This window comes from Gossypium hirsutum, chromosome D05, assembly GCF_007990345.1.
Source record: "Gossypium hirsutum isolate 1008001.06 chromosome D05, Gossypium_hirsutum_v2.1, whole genome shotgun sequence".
Lineage (NCBI taxonomy): Eukaryota > Viridiplantae > Streptophyta > Magnoliopsida > Malvales > Malvaceae > Gossypium > Gossypium hirsutum.
In genome coordinates, this window is record NC_053441.1 from 17,735,936 (window position 1) to 17,755,670 (window position 19,735).

Here is a 19,735-nt window from a genome sequence, read left to right on the forward strand (position 1 = left end):
TTTATTATATATGATTTTTAAACACATATTTCACATTTATGTTCTATATTTATAGTTTCCATGTACATATACGTGTGATAAGATTTTTAATTTTTACTAACTTCTCTGAAATATAAAAAATTTATATATATAAATGAACAAATAATATGTTAACCATTATTATGATTTAGATATATCCTACTTGCCAAAATATGTTCATATTCTTAAATGAGATTAGTAAACGTTTTGCCAAATACATATAATTTATACTATTATTTAAGTTTTTATTGAGTTGGTGTCACAAGTTAGCCAAGCATCAACCAAGTTAGAAAAATTATGGAACTATCATTTTATAATTAAAATAAGTATATTATTCAAGGGTATTTTAATATTTTAATTTTAATAAAAGCCAATAAAAATATAAAAATGGTTAGATTTGAACCCGTACTAAATGAATTAATAAAATATTAAATTTACTACTTAACCAAAATTTTATTTTAATATATTTTATATAATATTTTACTAATAATTTTAATCTATTTTTAATTTAATATCATTACATATTTTATGTGTTGTTATGATTAATTAATTTTAAATTGTACGTTTCATTATTTATTATATGTTAAATTTGTGATTTTTACACGTACACATAATATAAGATTTTTATTTCTAGTTTTCTATTATATATTTTGGGTTTTGATTTCTTTTTGTTTTATCTTCTAAACCAAAATTGGGATGTTTTAACACAATAATAATTGCAAGAAAGTTTTTTTTTTTTAATATGAAAATTACACACATGACCAATCTTTGTCAAGGTAAAATCAAGGACAAGTTGGTCTGTCGTACAAGAATAAATGAGCTTTATTGCTAAATATCAATTCTGGTGATGTAACCATGGATTCCCTTTCCATAAAGCAGTGGTGCTGCTCAACTTTGATTTTATAGCAATGTCATTCTAAAAGACTTCAACATTAATTACTTAAAAAAGAGAGAGAGAGAAACTTGGATCCACAAATTGTAATCTGCGTAGAGAGTATTTGCTACACTGTTCGATACGGACCACAATAAAAGAACAGTCTAAACTCGGTATCTAATCGTCTTCACCTTTTGTTAGATGAAGCGTTACATTTCAGCAATTCAATTTCAAGTTCTGTATTTGACTGAAATAAAAAAAAAAAGATGTGTTACCAAATTCCAATGTATATATAAGCTGACTTCGGTTCTGATACAAAAAATTCTCTATGACTTCATTTTCAAAGCTTGAAATGAACCTCCCTTACGTCTGATTGCCATTGAGCATGTTGGAAATGGACCTCCCGTGTGTCTGATTGCCATCACGAGTAAGATATAGTGGAAGCTCTAAAGCATTTCATGCACGTATCATCATCATCATCATCATCAGGGAATGCATGATATGCAACCAAAGCTTGAGTTTCCATGATAAAGAAGAAAACAAGGATGGCCAATCTTTAAAATCATTCCCATGATGAAAGCCATCCCGGTTAGTGCCTTAGTTATGACGCGCGAGCTTCCATCAACATAGTTTCAAATGCGAAACATGAATTCTCTGATGCTTTAGGATCTGAGGACTCTATCAAGAGCATTCTGTTTAATGACGGCTTAAAATCAAGAAATGGACACACGATATGCATCATTGCATGAAGCTTGGTTATCTCCATATATGTATCTCCACATTTCACATCATCCTAAGCAGCCAAAAGTTTCATAGCCTTCTCTTTCTCTTCTTGCTCACGTAGGCCACTCACCAATGCAGAATTGGTGGCTAAAGATGGGGAAATCCCTTCTTCTATCATTTTTTCTGTCAAACTAGAGGCTTCAAAAGTTTTACCTACTTTAAGATATCCATCAATCAATGTATAATAGGTAACAGCATTAGGAGCTAGCCCCTTCAATGGGAGCTTATCGAAAAGTCTCCTTGCTCGATCTAGATTTCCTGATTTACACAGTCCATTAATTAGAGCATTGTAAGTAACAATGTTTGGTTTAAGATCCACTTTCAGCATCTCATCCCGTAACCTGAATGCTTCATTAACATCACCTGAGGCCGAATACCCATGAATCAAAGTGGTATACGTGAAATTGTCCGGATTGAATCCTTGTTGCAGCAAAGCTAAAAAAAACCTTCTAGCATCATCAACTTTCCCAGACTTGCACAATCCTGTAATAGCTATATTATACACCACATTGTTGGGCAGAGCAAAACATTTGGCATTTTCGTCAATAGTATTAGCAATGTTCTGAATGTTTAGGCAACTAACATTGGCCCTCAGGCTATCCAAACCAATGTGAGCTAAAAGAGGATCAGTACCCACCATCTTCTGCAGGAGTATATTTGCATCATCTATCCTGCCAAGCCTGTATAGGCAACTGACTACTTTGCTGCAAATCTTTATGTTGGGTGCAAACCCTCTCTCAGTCATCTCAAAGAATATGCCAAAAGCTTTATTCAAGTTTCCTACATCACACCAACCGGAAATCAGAGCCCCATATGTAACAAGATTAGGGGCTATTCCCCGGGTATGCATTTCAGTAAGAAGATCCCCTAATTTACTCAGTTTTCTAGACTTGAAAATTCCACTAATAAGAGAATTATACATTCCAACTGTAGGAAGAATTGCTTCCCTTTCCATCTTATCTTTAAACTTAAAAGCTTCATCAATTTCTCCAATTCTACAATACCCATCACTCAGGATTCTATATGTTATTCCATCTGGTAAGCACCCTAGTTCCATCGTTTTTCCAAATATCTCTTTTGCATCATCCATTTTCCCAAATTTACACAGTCCATTAATCATTGTATTACAAACAACCCTATTTTTGGAAAAGCCCCTTGCTAAAATACTTTTCCAAAATCCTAAAGCACTTTCAACATCTCCCATCTTGAAAAACACCCCAAGCAGTGTACAACAACCAACCTCATCAGGGGTCAACCCTTTTTTCAGCATCATACGCCAAAGGCACAAGGCATCATTAAAGGCACCTGCACAACATAAACCCTTGAGAAGGGTATTGTAAGTTAGAACACTTGGTTCAATTCCTTCTTGAAGCATTTCATCACAAAGCTTGAAAGCCTTGCTCATATGCCCCACCCTACAATACCCGTCAACAAGAGTGTTATAACTAAATGAATCTGGCTTTATTTTCCAATCATCCATACACATGAAAATCCTCTCTGCTTCATGAGTTTTACCGACCTTACAATACCCGTTGATCAATGAATTGCAAACAACCAAATTCGTCTTCAGTCCCATTTTTAACATCTCTTCTTGAATCCTTAAAGCATCATCAATTTTACCAACTTTACAGTAACCATCTAACAGCACACCATAAGCATAAGCATCTACCACCATCAACTCCTCTTCCATCTCTTTAATCACCTTCTCTGCTTCTTCCATCTCACAATTTTTACAGTAACCTTTGACCAACATTGTATACGTTACGACATTCCTTGAAATCCCTTTTTCAATCATCAACTTCATCACCTTTTTCGCTCCCTCCATATCTCCCAAGCTAACAAACCCATCAATCAAACTATTATAACTAACCACATTCAACTCGAAACCTGAATTCTCCATTTCTTTCACAAACTCTACCGCTCTATTTACTCTCCCTTCCTTACAATACGCATTAGCAATAATGGAACACGTAAAAACATCTGGCATGATCCCAATCCTAATCATCTGCTTATAAACGAGTAAAGCCGTGTAACTTTCTCTATTCTTAACCAAATTACTCAGCAAAGAATTACATGACTTTAAACTAGGGACACGACCGTACTTCCCCATATTATCGAACACATTCAGAGCATCCTTGATCAATCCGTTTTCAGCAAAAATTTTCAGTAACATATCGAAAACCAAGGGTGAAAATCTAAATTCATTATAAACCCTGACGATTTCATTCCAAATTAAATAAGAAGAGCTATTGTTCTTACATGAAGCGACCAGTTCGGATAAATACGCTCTGGTTTCATCGTACATGCGAGCTCGGGACAAGATGTGGACGATTTTGCAATACGAAGTGAGGTTGGGCCGGAACTTTTGTTGCCTAGAAGCTAATTTGAAGAAATACAAGGAGGCTTTTGGGTTTAATTTGAGGTTTTGGAGGACGGAATCGAGGAGGTCATCGGAGAAGTCGAAAGAGAGGTCGTTGAGGGCGTTGTAACGGCCTAGGATGAGGAGTCGGGTGATCCTGGAGAGGATTTCGGGTCGGGTGAGTTTGTATTCGTCCCGGAGTTTCCAGTAGAGAGGAGAGGACGCGTGGAAGGATTTGAGTGGGTGGTGGAGATGAGAAAGTAGAGGAGGACGGTGGAGACGAGAGTGCCTGAACATTGGTTTAAAGTTTCTCAGTTACGGACTAATATCAGCATTTCCGGCCGCCGGCGATGAAACAGATATAGCATTCCGAGGTCATGGGTGATGAGCGATGACCGGGAATATGAACATTTTTGTAGCCAGCAAATTCTGCTTCAGTTTTCATGACTGGAATAGAGAAGATATTAGGCATTCGAGTTGGACACGGTAGTTGAAGACTTGGAAGTCGATTAGGTTCGGTTGGGCCGTTTGGCAGGAGATGCAATGGGCTTTTGGGTTCGGATATACGTTTGTTAAACTGAAAACTTAAGAATTTTCCGACAAACATATGGGCCGAAGTAAAAGTAAGTTTGGTTGTACTTTGTTGTTAGGGTAAACTATCAAAAGGGTCATTTTTGTTTGTCTCAAGTTATATTTTAGTTATTTATATTTGAAATGTTATGTTTTAATCACTTACGTTATTATTTTGTTACAAAATGGTCACTCTACCTTAAAATCTGTTACCTCACAAACAATAGTCTAACGTGACAGTTAAAATGAGTTTTAAATGCCAACGTGGATGTCCAACCAACTAAATTAATTTTATTTTTTAATTAAATAAATTTAATTAATTTAATTTTCTAAATTAATTAAAGGAAAATGTTAATTTGGTTTCCCGAAAAAATCAAAACTAGTCTAAGCCCTAAATGCATCATATTAATCCTTGAACTAGAAAAAAAAAGCCCTTGGTCTCCTTTTTCTTTTAGTTTTCGTTTCCTATTTGATTGAAAAAACCATCCATTTTCATAATCATCTTTGTTGAATTGAAATAGTAGAAATCCAATTGAGTACTCCATCAATTGTTTGGATTTATTTATTCAAAATGGAAAAACAAATGATCGATTCAATGGGGAGTCTAAGCATGGATTACAGTCAAAATTGAGTGCAAAAATAACTTAACAAAAGTGACCATTTTGTAACAAAATAATAACGTAAGTGACTAAAACGTAACATTTTAAACATAAATGACTAAAATATAACCTGAGACAAATAAAAGTGACTATTTTAGTAATTTACCATTGTTGTTATCTTTTGTATTGTTTCTGTCTAGCGGGAAACTCGGATGAATTTTGCATGGTTTGCCACGGCTTGCTCTAACAGGTTTCAATCCTGTACAAGGATTTTACCAAAGACTAGTGACCGAATATTCACACATTCATTTTTTTCTGGCATGGTTTGAGCAAGTACAATAGATTCATTTTAAGAGTTTAATGATTTAAAAAAAAAGTTAGAAATCCAATTAAAGTTTTTACGAGATTAATAAAAATTTTCAGAAGTTTTAAGAGCTTAATTAATTTATTTTTAAAAATAAAAGATATAATGAGAGTTTTAAAAAATTGATCAAAATTTTCTAAAAAATTTAAAAGATGAAAAATTTCCAAAATTTTGTAACAACGGTGGTCCCTGCAGAGATACATACATAAATTCCTTCGGTTGATAAGCTTTAGCTATGTGTCTCGCGATTTACACTTCCCTAGCCTACCAGTTAGTGCTAATATTGAGAAACATTGTACAGAAACTGTTCTTAAACTCGCAAACAAAATTTGTGTTTTGCATATTTGTTGTTTGATTGGGGTAGAGATTTTGACTAATTCCGACTAGGCTCGAGAAGTAAACACCGCCCACACGCCCCATAAACTAGGCAAAAGTAATGGTCCTTGTAAGCTTCAATGATACTGAAACATGAATAGGATTTGATATCCAAATCCCATGTCCCAGTCCACACGCTATCTGGAATCACGGGTTTGTTCTGGACTGTGGATCCAATCATATTTTGACATTGTATGAATACTGCTAACAAGAGTGTGTCCAGGAGCAGCATATTTTAAGTTACAACCTGGGACACTAAACTAATTTAAGTGTATCCTTTAAAAATGTGAAATTTGTTTTGTTTCTTTTTAACATAATATGAGGACTAGTTCTTGTACTTTTGCTAGATTGATTATTAAACTAATGAAGCAGCCTCAAAGAGTGGAAAAAAACAACTTTGTAGCTTTCTTAGGGCGTTGCCATTTGAGTCAACCAAACTCTAATTTATCTGTATTTTTTTATGATCCTTAAAACGCGTTTTATTCCAGCATTAATCCCTGCAGGCCGCAACTAGCAAGCATTCTTCAAGTTCCGTCTCTAACCAACAAACCATGTGCAACTTCACCATGAATCTGTTCCTTTTATGCTTCCTCATACTTGATGTTTTCATTCTATACATAAATGCTCAACAAAACTACTCAGGGAACTCAGCTTTGGAGTGCGATAACATCGATGAATCGGGCACTTCTTCAGCATTTCTTTACACTTGCAATGGCCAAGATCGAAATTGCCAAGCCTTTCTTATCTATAAGGCTCAACCTCCTTTTAACTCAGTTCCCAGCATTTCGGTTCTCATGTCTTCGGACCGGGCTGAGATTGCTAGCATCAATAATGTAACTGAGGATACAAAGTTCCCAACCGGGAAAGAGGTGATCATCCCTGTAAGCTGTTTTTGTTTAGGCCGGTATTATCAGGCAAACACCACGTTTAACATCTCAAGCATCCATGGCACGTATTATACTGTAGGAACTGAGGCATACCAGGGATTAACCACATGCAGTTCCCTTATACGAGCTAATCCACAAAGCGAATACAAATTGGTTCCTGGAATTGAATTGAAAGTTCCACTTCGATGTGCATGTCCAACGAGTAATCAAACCGAGAGTGGAACAAAGTATCTAGTGACTTATTCTTTCAGCTTCGGGGATGCTATTGCAGATATAAGTGATAGATTCAATGTGAGCAAAAAGAGAATTGATGATGCAAATGGTTTGGAAGAGTTGCAACTTCCTAACCCTTTCACAACAATCCTAATTCCTCTGCCAACAGCACCTTCAAGCTCCCAAACCATAATTCACAAGGATCAGCCACTTGGTCCACCTCTTCCATTTGAAGAATACTCGAAAAACAGCAATGGATCGAAGCAGAAATTGTATGGAGTTGGAGTTGGAGTTGCAGCAGGTTGCTTTTTGCTTCTTCTTATCATCATCTTGTTCGCTGCTGTTAAGTTCAATAAGAAAAAGGACGGAGTTCTTCAAATTGGCAATGAAAGAAGTACAAATTATGTATTACCAGCTGACCTCCGTATTGAAATTGCAAGATTCGACCGAGGTTTAAGAGTGTTTACATTTAAGGAGATCAAGAAGGCTACATGGAATTTCAGTTCTAAGTATAGAATCAATGGTTCTGTCTATTCCGGCAGTTTCGGTGGGAAGATCCTGGCTGTTAAAATAATGAGACGAAATGCATCCAAGGTGGTACAATTGCTGAAGAACATCAATCATTTCAATCTGATCAAGCTTCAAGGTGTATGTGAAAACCATGGAGTTTTCTATCTTCTTTTTGAGCATATGGAAAAAGGGTCTCTAAGGGATTGGCTTTGCAATCAAAGCACTGACGAGGTTGGATGCTGGACGAGGAGGATTCAGATTGCTTTGGATGTTGCTAATGGGCTTCACTATCTTCACAGTTTCACCAAACCTGCCTATGTACATGGGGACATCAACAGCAGCAATATTCTGCTAAACGGCGGTTTAAGGGCCAAAATTGCAAACTTCAGCCTTGCAAGAGAAGTGGTGAGTGAAACGAGAAGTGCCACTTTTAGAACTCGGGTTACGGGGACTAGAGGTTATCTGGCACCAGAGTTTGCACAGACAGGTCAGGTTACTTCCAAGATTGATGTCTTTGCTTTTGGGCTTGTGCTATTGGAACTGATCACCGGAAAATATGCCACCATTACGCAAGATAGAAGAGAAATACTGCTATTCAAAACCGTTGTTTCCATCATGGAAAAAGATAACGCAGAAGCTGAGATCCATTCCTTCATTGATCCTAGGCTAAAATGTGAGAGCCGGACAGAGTTGGCCCTGCGGATGGCTCAATTAAGCGTAGCCTGCTTGACAGAAGAACCAACAAAGACACCATGCATGGAGGAAGTAGTGTCAGTTCTGTCCAAAATGCGAGCAGATATATGTAAATAGGAGCCATTGTCAATTTACATGAAATGAAATTTCTTTATAATGAAATGATTAAATAAATTTGTTCTCAAGGTGGGTCTAAAGACAAAAATAACTAATTATAAAAAAATGAAGAATGGCATTGAAAGCCACAAGGAATGAAAATTGGTAATGCTTCTAAAACTACACTTCAGAGATATGAAAATGATCGTATGTGCTCGGGCCTTTGGTTCTAAAAGGAAAAGGCCGAGCTTTATCTCTTCAAAAAAATGGAAATGTGTTTGAGAATTTGGGGCTTGGGATTTCAATGAGGGAACCTCCCTGTCATCCGAATATGTTCAAGGGTATTTCTAAGACCATATTTATAAACTGCCTGATGGCCTGCTCTGAAACCATCTCCATATACAGGGGAAGCATCTGATTCGATTTGGTGCTTAAAGAACTCCCCAAGCTTCCTCTCGAGTTGAGATCTTTTGCCCTTTTTTAATCTACTGCTTGAAGACGATGACGAAGTCCATGCACCGTTGCTGTCTGAAGCAGAGTCGAACTGGGTAAGTAACCACATGTGTGCCAATACCTGACAAATACCCTCCTCGACATCCTGACTAAGAGTCCGGAAACCTAACAGACAAACAGCATGTCTCACTGTTAGTGTCTCCAAATGGAGAAAGATAACATGTCATTTTACTACTTATTAAGACGGGAAATGGAATGCACCTTGAAGTCGCATCCATGCATGCATCATCTCATGGGCTAAGATTGACCCAGTCAATAACCTGCATATTCAAGATTTTCATGTTTGCATCAAATACATCAACCTTACTTAAAGTTGCAGTACTAAGAGCAATCAAAATTTGCATCAACTCCTACTGATATGCATGCTTTGTATAAGCGCAAGAAGGATTTGATAAATTAGAAAGACAAAGGAGAGGCTATAGGACTATAATTCTTTAATTCAGTCGCCATTGACTGAATGAGAATAAACTCAAATGCAAAAGCAATTAAGGCAAATAAAACAATACCTTGGCAGGCCATAAAGAATGAGAATTGCAGTCACATCACATCGACGAGTTAATTTGTACGGCTCTGTTATCATGTCCATAGAACGATTTCCTGTCCCCAATCTTGGTCGCCTTCGGATCTGATGATTTCAGGTCGAAGATAGTAAGAAACTTTGAGAAATAGAAAAACGAACAATGAACATTTTGAAGTTATCAAACATTAGCAAAATAGAATTCCATATATTCTTACAGTGCTGACAGTTTGTTCCTCGGAAAGGCAGAGTCCTCTAGTCTCTGGCATATGATAATGGCCCTGCCCAAGATGAAGCTTTTAGAATGCAATCATATTAAGAAGAGTCAAATAACTGCTTGTGAGTATTCCCATCAAGCATTCAACATGAAATTTCCATGACATCTCTAGAAGCATGCTCACAGTGCTTCCATAGCAGCCAGACATGACGACTGAAAACAGATATTCCGCAGTAACATCTTATATAGCTAAGAAGAACAGTCCTAGAAAATACTTTTGATGTCATTATTTCAGCATTTTTGTCCTTACATTCTTTTCTCCCTCTCTGGCATCATTCAAAGCTTGCCTTTCAACCAGGAGTAAGGGAACTTGCTGCTCCACTTTCATATCTAAGCTTTCATAAAATTCTTGTATATCCAGATAAAGGGGTTGGCATTGCTTAGTATCCATAACTGCAGAGTCCAGACACTCTAGGCAGAGCTTCCGCCCATCATTAAGGGCAACATATCCCGTGTCGTGTGGCTGCATATGATGAGCAAATGCGTCAAGCTTTTTCTCTTCTTCTCAGAAATAGTAGAAGGGTTTGGAAACTTAAATACACTTAGAAAGATGTGCATGTTTTCATCATACTCACCTCCATTCGTTCACAGCTGCAGCATCGTGGAGTACCGTCATGCTCATGAGAAGGGCAGTACTTTTGCATCCAAAAAGGATGTGCCCTATATTCAATAAGACCAGCAGGGTTTGTTGAAATCTGTCAAGAGATGAGTGAGCGCATAAGAGCATTAGAGTCACTTTTTTTTCCCCTCTCTCTATTTCAAAACTACTTAAAAACAGTACAGGATAGAAGATTTGGACATGCTATGCATACAGAAGTTTCCTGTATTTTGTAGTTTTTGTAATTCCCATTCTACTACTTCCAACTGTTAAAACTTGGAACTATATCCAAGGATATCAACCATAAACTATACTTCAGTGAGGCTATATTACATGATATTGATAAGCATTTGTATGACCAGATTTATTTAGCACTTGAAATTCATTATTAGGTAAGAAAAACTAAAAAAAACATACTTGTGATTTGGCATTACCATAAGTTTACTATCGACATATATAATAAGTGAACTGAAATATGCAGCAAATCACATGACTTGAAAACCTCATGCATCGAATGAATTAAAAGCAATACAAATTTATAACAAAGCGAATGTTAAACCAATGCAAGAAAAAAAGCTTACAAAGTGGTTGCAGACATCGCATTTTGGATGGTACTGCTCCTTGTAGCAAGATTTATGAAAACGGTAATTACCAGACATAGAGAACTGCAGAAGAAAGCATAAATCTAAATTAGCTTATTCATCAATCAAACATCTAGTGTAGGAACCACATATGGTAACATTGGTAGCCATCAAAATTTGTACCTCATAATCAGAAATTGGGAGATTGCAAGCATGGCAACGGAAACATTCTGGATGCCAAAATGCACTGAGGCAATTTAGAAATCTTCCGCAACCAATCTCGGTATTGCAACCCGCACAAATCCTACTAAAAATAAATAAGTTCGTCAAGGGAGCAAAATGATATGGAATCTATGCTAGCAAATGTCTTTGCACGAAATGCAGCATAACTGATGCCAATGAAAGACGAAAGATAACTTAAGAGGCGCAATAATTCATATTTAAACCTTATTAAATGAGCTGGTATGAAATAGTTATAGTAGTTAATGGCATATTATGTACCTGTATCCCGTTGGAAAATGGACTGGCATAGGTTGATAAGTATTTACATTTTCGTATTGTGGAGGAGGTTCAAAGTTCAAACTTTCTTGTATAGCTCTTGCAAGTTGCTCATCATCCTCTAGTTGAGATTTATCATCTATCCAATAATTTAAGAAACTTAATAATTCGAATTATGACATGTTAGATAACAAGTATGAAAGAAGATAAACATTTTATTGGGAACTTGTGGCTCATGCCATATGGTACAACTGACAAGAACATTGACATAAAAACCAGGAAGACATGCTACACACCTTTTACCCTTCTCCCCTTCTGACTTTCCTCGAGAAGAGATAGGGCAATAGCACGATCTATCTCTTCATTCTCATGCTCCCTCCAAGCATCCTACATTCAAGGTTGAGACCAAGTTATAACAGAAAATATATTAGAAGCGATAACTAAAGTAACTCAAATAATCCAATTGGTCAATTCCTTGATGCAACTACTGTTTTACAATCTAATTGGCCATATATTTACTATGCAACTTTGCCAAGAGCCACTAAGTGATTTTATGCGTTTCACACCAGTGGCATTACAGGAAACAGGACGGGATCAAATCATAAAAATAGTTGAGAACATAGAAAGGGAAACTGAAAACAGTAACAGATGTAAATACCCCTGAGCCTGAAGGTGCATAAAATTGACGATCCTCGGCATAATGTCCATGATAATGTCCCTCTGAAGATTTATGGGCACACCCCTTAAAAACTTTTTTAATCCAATTCATAATGCAGAATGTTATCTGCTCATAATCAATAAGATTTCCACCTGCAAATAGAACATACATTCAAACACAGATATGGCAAGATCTGCATAATTTTTTTTAATGCAGTAAATATAAGATATAAGCCAAAATGAAGTTACACAATTCATGCTAAGGTATATGAGATAAAAAATGTTTACTTCTAAGTTCTAATTGAAGAAATGAACAAAACTTGACAGAAGATTCAGCATTCCAATATCAAACATTAAAGAAGCAAAAAAATATAATTGGAAAAAATGCTAGTAACCGCTATTGTGTTGACTATTGAGCCAAAACAATTAGTAAGGAATACGATCAAAGTGGATTAAAAGCAGCCAAGAACAGAAGAATACAAAAATAACAGGGGTTCATGCATAACGAACAATTGCCTACAAAAAGTTACATCAATTCAGCCGCATTTGTCTTCAATGCAAGTCAACCCAGGATCAATGATTGCAATCAAAATCACCCACCTGGCATTATTCAACCCCAGAATGTTTAATCTAAAAACGAGTGAAAAAACGCATCAAATTTCTCGCTAGACCCAATTGAATATAAGGAGAGAGAGCCCAAAAAGAAAAACAGATTCTTTCCAGCTTAGGATGACCGCAAAATCCAGGACATGTAACGAGGGAATTGCAGGTTTTTAAAGAACAAAAAGTGAAGAATCAAAACAAGAGGAGAAATGACTCACCTCAAACAAATCAACGACCAGCAGCGAAGGGTGGATGAAGACTGCAGAAGAGACCTATATCAGATAAGATCTCACGATTAACCAAAAAAAAGTTTCAAAATTTTCAGACCTATAAAGCTATTTATTCCCCTCTGACCCTTTTCCTCTTTTCTTTTCTTTTTTTAAAGAAAAAATTTCTTTTTCGGCCTCTCTTTTATGTATAAAAACGCAAAGAACAGGGAAGAACAGTGACGCCCTTTTTATTTCTTTGGCTCCAAAAAGAAGAATCTTACTACACCCAAGTCCTCAAAGAAAAACTAAAGCAAATGAAAAAGAAAGACATGTCATTCGATACATCATTTAACACGGTGATTGGTGAGAACTAAGCTTAAGAAATATTGACCAAAAAAAAAACTAAGCTTAAGAAAAGAGGTGTCTTCAAGTGTACGCAAATTCAAAGTCAAACATGCACACAAAGCGTACAAATTTGATGAGTTTTTGTCATAACCCCCAATGGATTGACGAAGATTCGTCGAACCCAATCGAGTATTTCACCTAATTTTTTTAATCCTAGTGACTAGAAGCTTTATTTTTTACATGTAAGGTGCGGGTGCCTCTAATTCTTCCACTTGAGAAACCTCCCTAAAAGAGAAGCAAGCTTTCTTTGGGTGGCTTATGATGCTGAATTTGTAACATGGGTTTAAAGTGAATGCACCAAAAACAGATAAAAAGTTTGGAAGAGTGCACATTGTTTTTGGATTTCAATGAGACAGAGATCATTTATAAATAATAATAAAGAAAACATAAAAGTGCGAAAAGGATTAGACTCTTTGGTAGAGATTCCAATCCCACTAGCTCTCAAATAATATCTAAAGACTCCCAAAGTGATCGAAATTCCAATACTAAAACAACTTCTTTTCATCGTGTTTCTCTTTCTGTCATTTATCTCACTTCTTTTTTTCTTGGTTAAATTTTAGAAACAGTTATTTCCCTGAAAATACTTAACAGTTTTATATGACTCACTAAAAAAAGTATATTTCCCCCTGGTTGTATCATTAATGGAATAGCATGTGATTTCTGTTGATTAATATGAAATGATAGCTTCAAAAATTTTCAAAATTAGCTTGTAAGAACGTCAGCTTAAAAGGGTAATGCCAAGGGCAATGATCATATAAACTTGATGATATCACATGCCTTTGTTCTTCAAAAATTTGTGACTGCACCAAAATTTAAAACAAGTGAATGGAAATGATATTCAAAACGAATGATTATGATAATCAAGTTAGGCTAGTGAATTTAAACACCATAAAAAAATGATTGAGGTTTCAAGCAGTGGTTGATAACAAATCATTGTCAACAAAGATGGCTTGGTTGAAACTATTGATAAGCTAATCTCTCTTTCCCATTAGCATTAACAATGTTTTTTTAGGTTTGGGTTTAAAGTTTACATGTAAGACAATTGTGAAATGTCCAAAAAAACATATGCTCCGCATGAAAAAGGGCAAATGGAAGGATCTAAGCTAAGAATGGAATAAGTTTAAGCTGCCTTCTAGATATCTAGTACGGTAGCTGACCACTTCTCACATGTGGACTAAATGTTGTTGGGTTTCTAACTTTAATTTCCCAATATACATTGCTGGTGTGCTTTTATAAACGCGTAGCATAAAAATATCCAAGTCTTCATCATCTAAATTGACCGTTCTTCGACTGTGAGTCATGGGCGGTGAATCATTTGGTTTTGCCAGGAACTTGCATGCTGACATGAAAAGATACTGCAGGGAAATTACAGGTTCATCCATTTTCTCTGAAGGATCTAATATCTATTAGCTTGGCACTGCATTATGCTACGGCAGTGTTACCTTTGTTTACCCCACTAGGGAATTCGTTGTGGGTTATTATTTGCTAAGTTTGAAGCAAATGTGGGCTCTCACGGGCTTATGGTCTGAACTATAGATGTCATCAACTGATTCATAACAGTGCAAGCTTGCACTGATTTCGTCAGGATCTTCTATCTTGAACAAGATTCGATCGGTCCACGACGGAACTCGAACCTGTCAAATTTTTAATATTGCAGATGATCTATCATTTTGAAAGATTGAATCTAACAGAGACCATTATTCAGTTTATATTACCTTGTAACTTGTATCGTAGTTGCTACTTCCTATATTGTACTTATATGTTGGTTTGAATGTAAGTGTTCCTTCACAATATCCATTGAAAATCTGCCCTCTCTGGGCCTCCTGAAGGAGTTGGTCTTTGCTTGTAAGCAGCTGCAAGGAATAAAACAGAGAAGTTCAGGCAAGAGCTATGATGAAAAGATAGATTGAGAATAAAATGGCTAGATGGAGCAGAGACCCTGTGGAGGTTTCTTTGTATTAAGGTTCTAGCTGGATGTGTATCGATGCCTTGTAGCCTGTAATTGAGATCTCCCAACCAGATGGTGATTTGGGCGGGCCGGGTATAAGGGTTCCAATACTTTGCGAAGAGAGAGTGAGATATGTGCCTGCACTCTGAATTCCTTTCTTCTACATTTCGAGCATGAGCTGCTTAGAGGATAGTATGAATCGAATCACTACTGGCCCAAATTTTAAGGGCTTGGAATGAAAATTTGATATCTTTCTGGACATAAAACGGGTTTTTACTATGTTAAATTACTATCACAAATCAGGTATGGAGAATCCAAAGTTTATCAAATCGATTTGAATAACGGAGTTTAGTAATTAATTTGATTATTATAGTAATAAATAGAATAACTTAAGAATTAATCATGCAATATGTATTTGAATTCAAGTACAATAATAATAATGAAATGAAAGTATAAAATAATTATTAATAACATAAAATTGGGTGTTTATGTAAAGAAATGTATTAAAATCATTCTTGTATTAATTAATAAAAAGTTTAATTATAATTTATATATTAATGTTAAATTTTATTAAAATTATATTATATACAAATTCATCAATGAAATATATTAAAATGATTTTATATTAAATAATAATTAAAATTATAGTTATGTTAGAATAATATAATAATTATAACTAAAAAGGGTGGAATAGGGTAAAATGGAGATTATCACTCTTTCACTGGGGGTGAGTTTATTCTACTAGAGGCCAATTTAACGCTCTCTTTGAAGCCCCACAATCATCTCTTTGAATGATTTTGGATTTATCCAGTGGAGGAAAGATTTCCACCACACCAGTGCTTTTGATTTTTCACCGGAGCACTAGTTTTTTTTCAAAAAAAAAATCTAATGAGAATACTTTCCCACTTTAACCTTCTATCGGTTTTATTAAATTACATGTATTATAAAATAACTACAAAACATAAATTTTATTTTTAAAAATGATATCATTGATACATATAAGCTTATTATCATAAACTAATTTTAATAAATTTTAATATTCAATAATTAATATAATACATTTTATAATATTATATAATAATTTGTTGCTTTTATTATATAAAATATATAGTTTTGAGCTTTATATAATTTAGTAAATATGTAAATTTGATTATTAGAAAAATTATATGAAATAATAGATATATTAATAATTAAAAATACAAATATAATTATTTATTTTACATAATATATAATTTAATTTGATGTTATTAATAGTCATTTTCCAACATCACTATCATAATTCCATTTGAATTTAAGCACATATCACATAATTAATTTTAATCTCATCATTATAAAATTTAATCTAACTTTTTACCATTATTTTTAATTTTATTGGAAACAATCTTATTGCCCATCTATATGAATGAAGCTAAGCTCCATTAAATCAAAGTAAATGGATTTGGAAGTCTTTCAAATTTCATTTGTTTCATGGAAATTGTGTTTAGACCTCCTCATGAATCGGGTTATTTGTTTAAGTCCAAATGTCTGTTTGAAATTTGAGAGGATCCGAACAAAAATATTAGACTCGAAAAATAAGTCTAGACAAAAAAAAAATAGACCTATTTGAAGCTCGATCCATTTTTAGTATGTAATTTTTTATATTATGTTATTTTTATATGTTATGTGATTTATAACCCATAAAAATTAACTCTATAATACTACTATAATATAAACATTAAAAATGTTAGCATGACTATATATAAACTTTTAATAAATAAAAATAATATAAAATTATTAAATATTAAATAAAAATATTATTTATTTATTTTTAAACAATACAAGTGAGCCTAAAATAGGTTTGCATTAGCTATTTATAAATATAGATGAGCTTATGTAAAATTTTAGGCTCATATTTTTAGTTAAGCTTGGACAAGCATAAAATGTGTTAATATCATACCTAGAACCGAACCATGACCACCTCTAATTGTGCTATTATGGTTCTTATTTGTGCTTTTTATTTTTGTTAGTTTCCTATATTTATCATAATTATACATAATATTATTTACTAGATTATGTTATATATATATATGATGTGGATAGAAAAAATCATGTAATAAATTTATTAAAAATTAATATAAAAATTAAATGTGGTTTTAATTGGAATGATATGATTGAGAAGATGGAGGGTTTTTTTTTATCAAGTTGAGAAGATAAGTTGATGATGTTTTGGGTTTAAATTTCATATTGCTTATCACGTGTATGTATTTTTTAGAATTATAAAATTATAAAAGAAATAATTACTATTAAATAATATGTATATTCAAAAATATTTTTTTTTGATAATTCCATAATTGAAAAGGAATTAACTTTGATAAATTTATATTTAGATTAAGACTTAATTAATAATTGAAACTAACTCAATTAACAATAAATGTAATATAAATGATATCTCTAGCATAACAAGCGTGAAAATACCGTTGGAGGATAGCCACCAACCTCTATCAACATGAGTGGTAAAACAGATCTGGAGTTCTATGTTCTAATGTTGCCTATAATTGAAAAAAAGAGGGAATAATACCGGAGAGATGGCAAGTGATAAACACCATCCTGAATCCTTTGTAGTTGATACGGATTGCCACGGCCCCTTTCTTTCTCCTCATCATTCCTCCGCAGCCTCCCACTGAATGTTTATCCACCTTCAGCTCTAAATTATGTTCGATTCCAGAAACAAGAATATCAATTACCCTCATCTAACATCTTATCTATCTTAATCTTGTATAACAATATAAAAATGAATGAACCTAACACCGGAAATGACAGTCTCTAACCTTTGATCAACAAGTCTGATTTCTTCGGTCCGAACACATACAGTTGCAGAGACTGCATGATTGCCTTTCCTAACAAGCTGATACATATACAGCAGCTTCAAATGTCAGTTTATTTATTGATGTGTCGATGAAAATACAACAAAAGATTTTGCATATGCTTACTCGTGTGTTTCAACTAGAGCATCCTGCAGCAATCGCGCAATATTGTTTCGAGGTACCTCTTGCAACCCGACAACAAGTATGTCAAATCTCCGGTTGCTACCAACCAGCTCCACCAGATCTTCATATGAGACCTTATAAGACGAGGATAGTATATATACTAATGAAATAGTGATTAATATCGAAATATCTGCACTTATTGATTTGATTTTGGCACCGTATATTGCTTTTTTTCCCCTTTCATTAATTAATAAGAATACACGATGTGATTCCAATTTCCAACCTGTCCATTCATGTTCCAAGTCACTATGCAAATGCAAAGGTCAGAATTTCTCGAGAATTCGCAAAGATTATCCGCCTCTACTGTCTTTATTCCTTCATGAGCTCGGTCGTTGAAAGAACCCAGAGATAGTTTTCTCTTGTACTTTGATCTTCTTCTGCAAAGCAAGGATATATCAGTAATCTCCTTTGTTTACAAATAAGAAGTTCCATTTTACGTACCCTTTTCCAGCTTGAATTGTGTTGAGATTTCCCATGTGTTGGTTAAGATTACCATCACCAGATGCAAGTACTGAAGACGATATGTGTGGACAAAAAAACTCAAAAATAAATGCGAGGGAGAGAAAGAGAGAGACAGCTATCTTGCTTATGAGATGTAATGTATAAAGACAGAAACTTTTGGCTTTTTGGCCTTGAAGATTTGGAACCCCCCCCCCCTTTCCAAAAAAAAAAAAGGTCAAAATGTCTGAAATCTTATGCATGCATGGATCTCTTATCTGAAAGGCTCAATACTTTTTTCTCTACGAGTTAGGTTGGGTGTATTTGACAATATCAGAGTTGACAACGACCGTACAACAATACCATATCTAACAAGCAACCCTCGCAAAGACATGGATTGGTTGAAAAAACATATCTTAAACGTCTATACCTAATGAGCTGAAACTAGACTTTTAACTGGTCACCCTAAAGCAGGCTCTCTGAATGCAGATTTTCTAATCGGTTTATCAACTTTCAATCTAATGAACCATTTTTTTTCTCTTGTTTGAACAATAATAGAACACAGTATAAAAAATATCACTAAGGGTTTTCTTTACGCTCATAGCTTGAATGTTCTCTTCTACCTACCAATTATCGGTTGTCATGTTTGGTATTTAAGCATGAGTCCAAGATACACCAAAAAAGAGCAGAGCCGTAATTAAAGTTGTCAAAGTTATGATTTTCTTGCCAATCGATAGTTGAAAGGAAGGAACGAAAAGTCAATTGAGAGATGGGATTAAAACTGGAATTCAAGTAAACCTTTTAGGTTAAATTAAACCTTTGAATTTTCAACTGCTTAACCCAACCCACCTGAGAATACTTTTACTAGGCTCAATTCAAACCCGTCAAAGGTTATTTTGTCTCGTATATACTGCATGTACGAGTGTACACCGCGTCGCATAGCCCGCACCTACACCCACTGGGGTTTTGAGGCTGCGGCTTCGAACTTCCCCACTCAAGTTCTAAGTTCTAACCCATCTCTTCTGTAGCTCCGAACCAAAGTAGCATCTGCTCCGACTTCCTTTTTCTTCTTGTTCTTTCCTCCATATTTATCCCATTCCCTCTTCTCATCCTCTCCTTCTCCA

General features: G+C 34.8%; 4 protein-coding genes across 7 annotated transcripts; 1 reads left to right on the forward strand and 3 right to left on the reverse strand.

The window, feature by feature from the left end:
• Positions 1 to 883: 883 nt before the first annotated feature.
• On the reverse strand, positions 884 to 4,642 carry LOC107905394 (putative pentatricopeptide repeat-containing protein At1g19290). Its single transcript, XM_016832040.2, has one exon. It carries the CDS (start codon positions 4,329 to 4,331, stop codon positions 1,686 to 1,688), a length of 2,646 nt encoding a protein of 881 aa, XP_016687529.2. The 5' UTR covers positions 4,332 to 4,642; the 3' UTR covers positions 884 to 1,685.
• Positions 4,643 to 5,815: 1,173 nt separating this feature from the next.
• LOC107905392 (protein LYK5) lies at positions 5,816 to 8,756 on the forward strand. The gene has a single exon (XM_016832035.2). It carries the CDS (start codon positions 6,494 to 6,496, stop codon positions 8,360 to 8,362), a length of 1,869 nt encoding a protein of 622 aa, XP_016687524.2. The 5' UTR covers positions 5,816 to 6,493; the 3' UTR covers positions 8,363 to 8,756.
• Positions 8,376 to 13,616, reverse strand: LOC107905393 (protein DA1). Of its 4 annotated transcripts, none has more exons than XM_016832037.2 (13): positions 12,804 to 13,616; positions 12,513 to 12,582; positions 11,984 to 12,135; positions 11,622 to 11,712; positions 11,329 to 11,464; positions 11,011 to 11,134; positions 10,828 to 10,911; positions 10,224 to 10,343; positions 9,899 to 10,111; positions 9,590 to 9,652; positions 9,361 to 9,479; positions 9,056 to 9,114; positions 8,376 to 8,959 (listed from the first exon to the last, which is right to left on the reverse strand). In XM_016832037.2, exons 3-13 carry the CDS (start codon positions 12,092 to 12,094, stop codon positions 8,643 to 8,645), a joined length of 1,437 nt encoding a protein of 478 aa, XP_016687526.1. In that variant the 5' UTR covers positions 12,095 to 12,135; positions 12,513 to 12,582; positions 12,804 to 13,616; the 3' UTR covers positions 8,376 to 8,642. The 4 variants fall into 4 exon arrangements, with proteins under 4 accessions (XP_016687526.1, XP_016687527.1, XP_040950045.1 ...); XM_016832038.2 differs by having other exon boundaries at positions 12,513 to 12,612; XM_041094111.1 differs by lacking the exons at positions 12,513 to 12,582; positions 12,804 to 13,616 and adding an exon at positions 12,583 to 12,612 and having other exon boundaries at positions 11,011 to 11,131.
• A 546-nt stretch (positions 13,617 to 14,162) lies between these two features.
• Positions 14,163 to 18,818, reverse strand: LOC107903167 (type IV inositol polyphosphate 5-phosphatase 11). Its single transcript, XM_016829210.2, has 8 exons — positions 18,615 to 18,818; positions 18,397 to 18,550; positions 18,117 to 18,247; positions 17,955 to 18,031; positions 17,705 to 17,830; positions 15,138 to 15,325; positions 14,915 to 15,052; positions 14,163 to 14,833 (listed from the first exon to the last, which is right to left on the reverse strand). The coding sequence occupies exons 1-8, from the start codon at positions 18,647 to 18,649 to the stop codon at positions 14,678 to 14,680; spliced, it is 1,005 nt and encodes a 334-aa protein (XP_016684699.1). The 5' UTR covers positions 18,650 to 18,818; the 3' UTR covers positions 14,163 to 14,677.
• Positions 18,819 to 19,735: the final 917 nt, after the last annotated feature.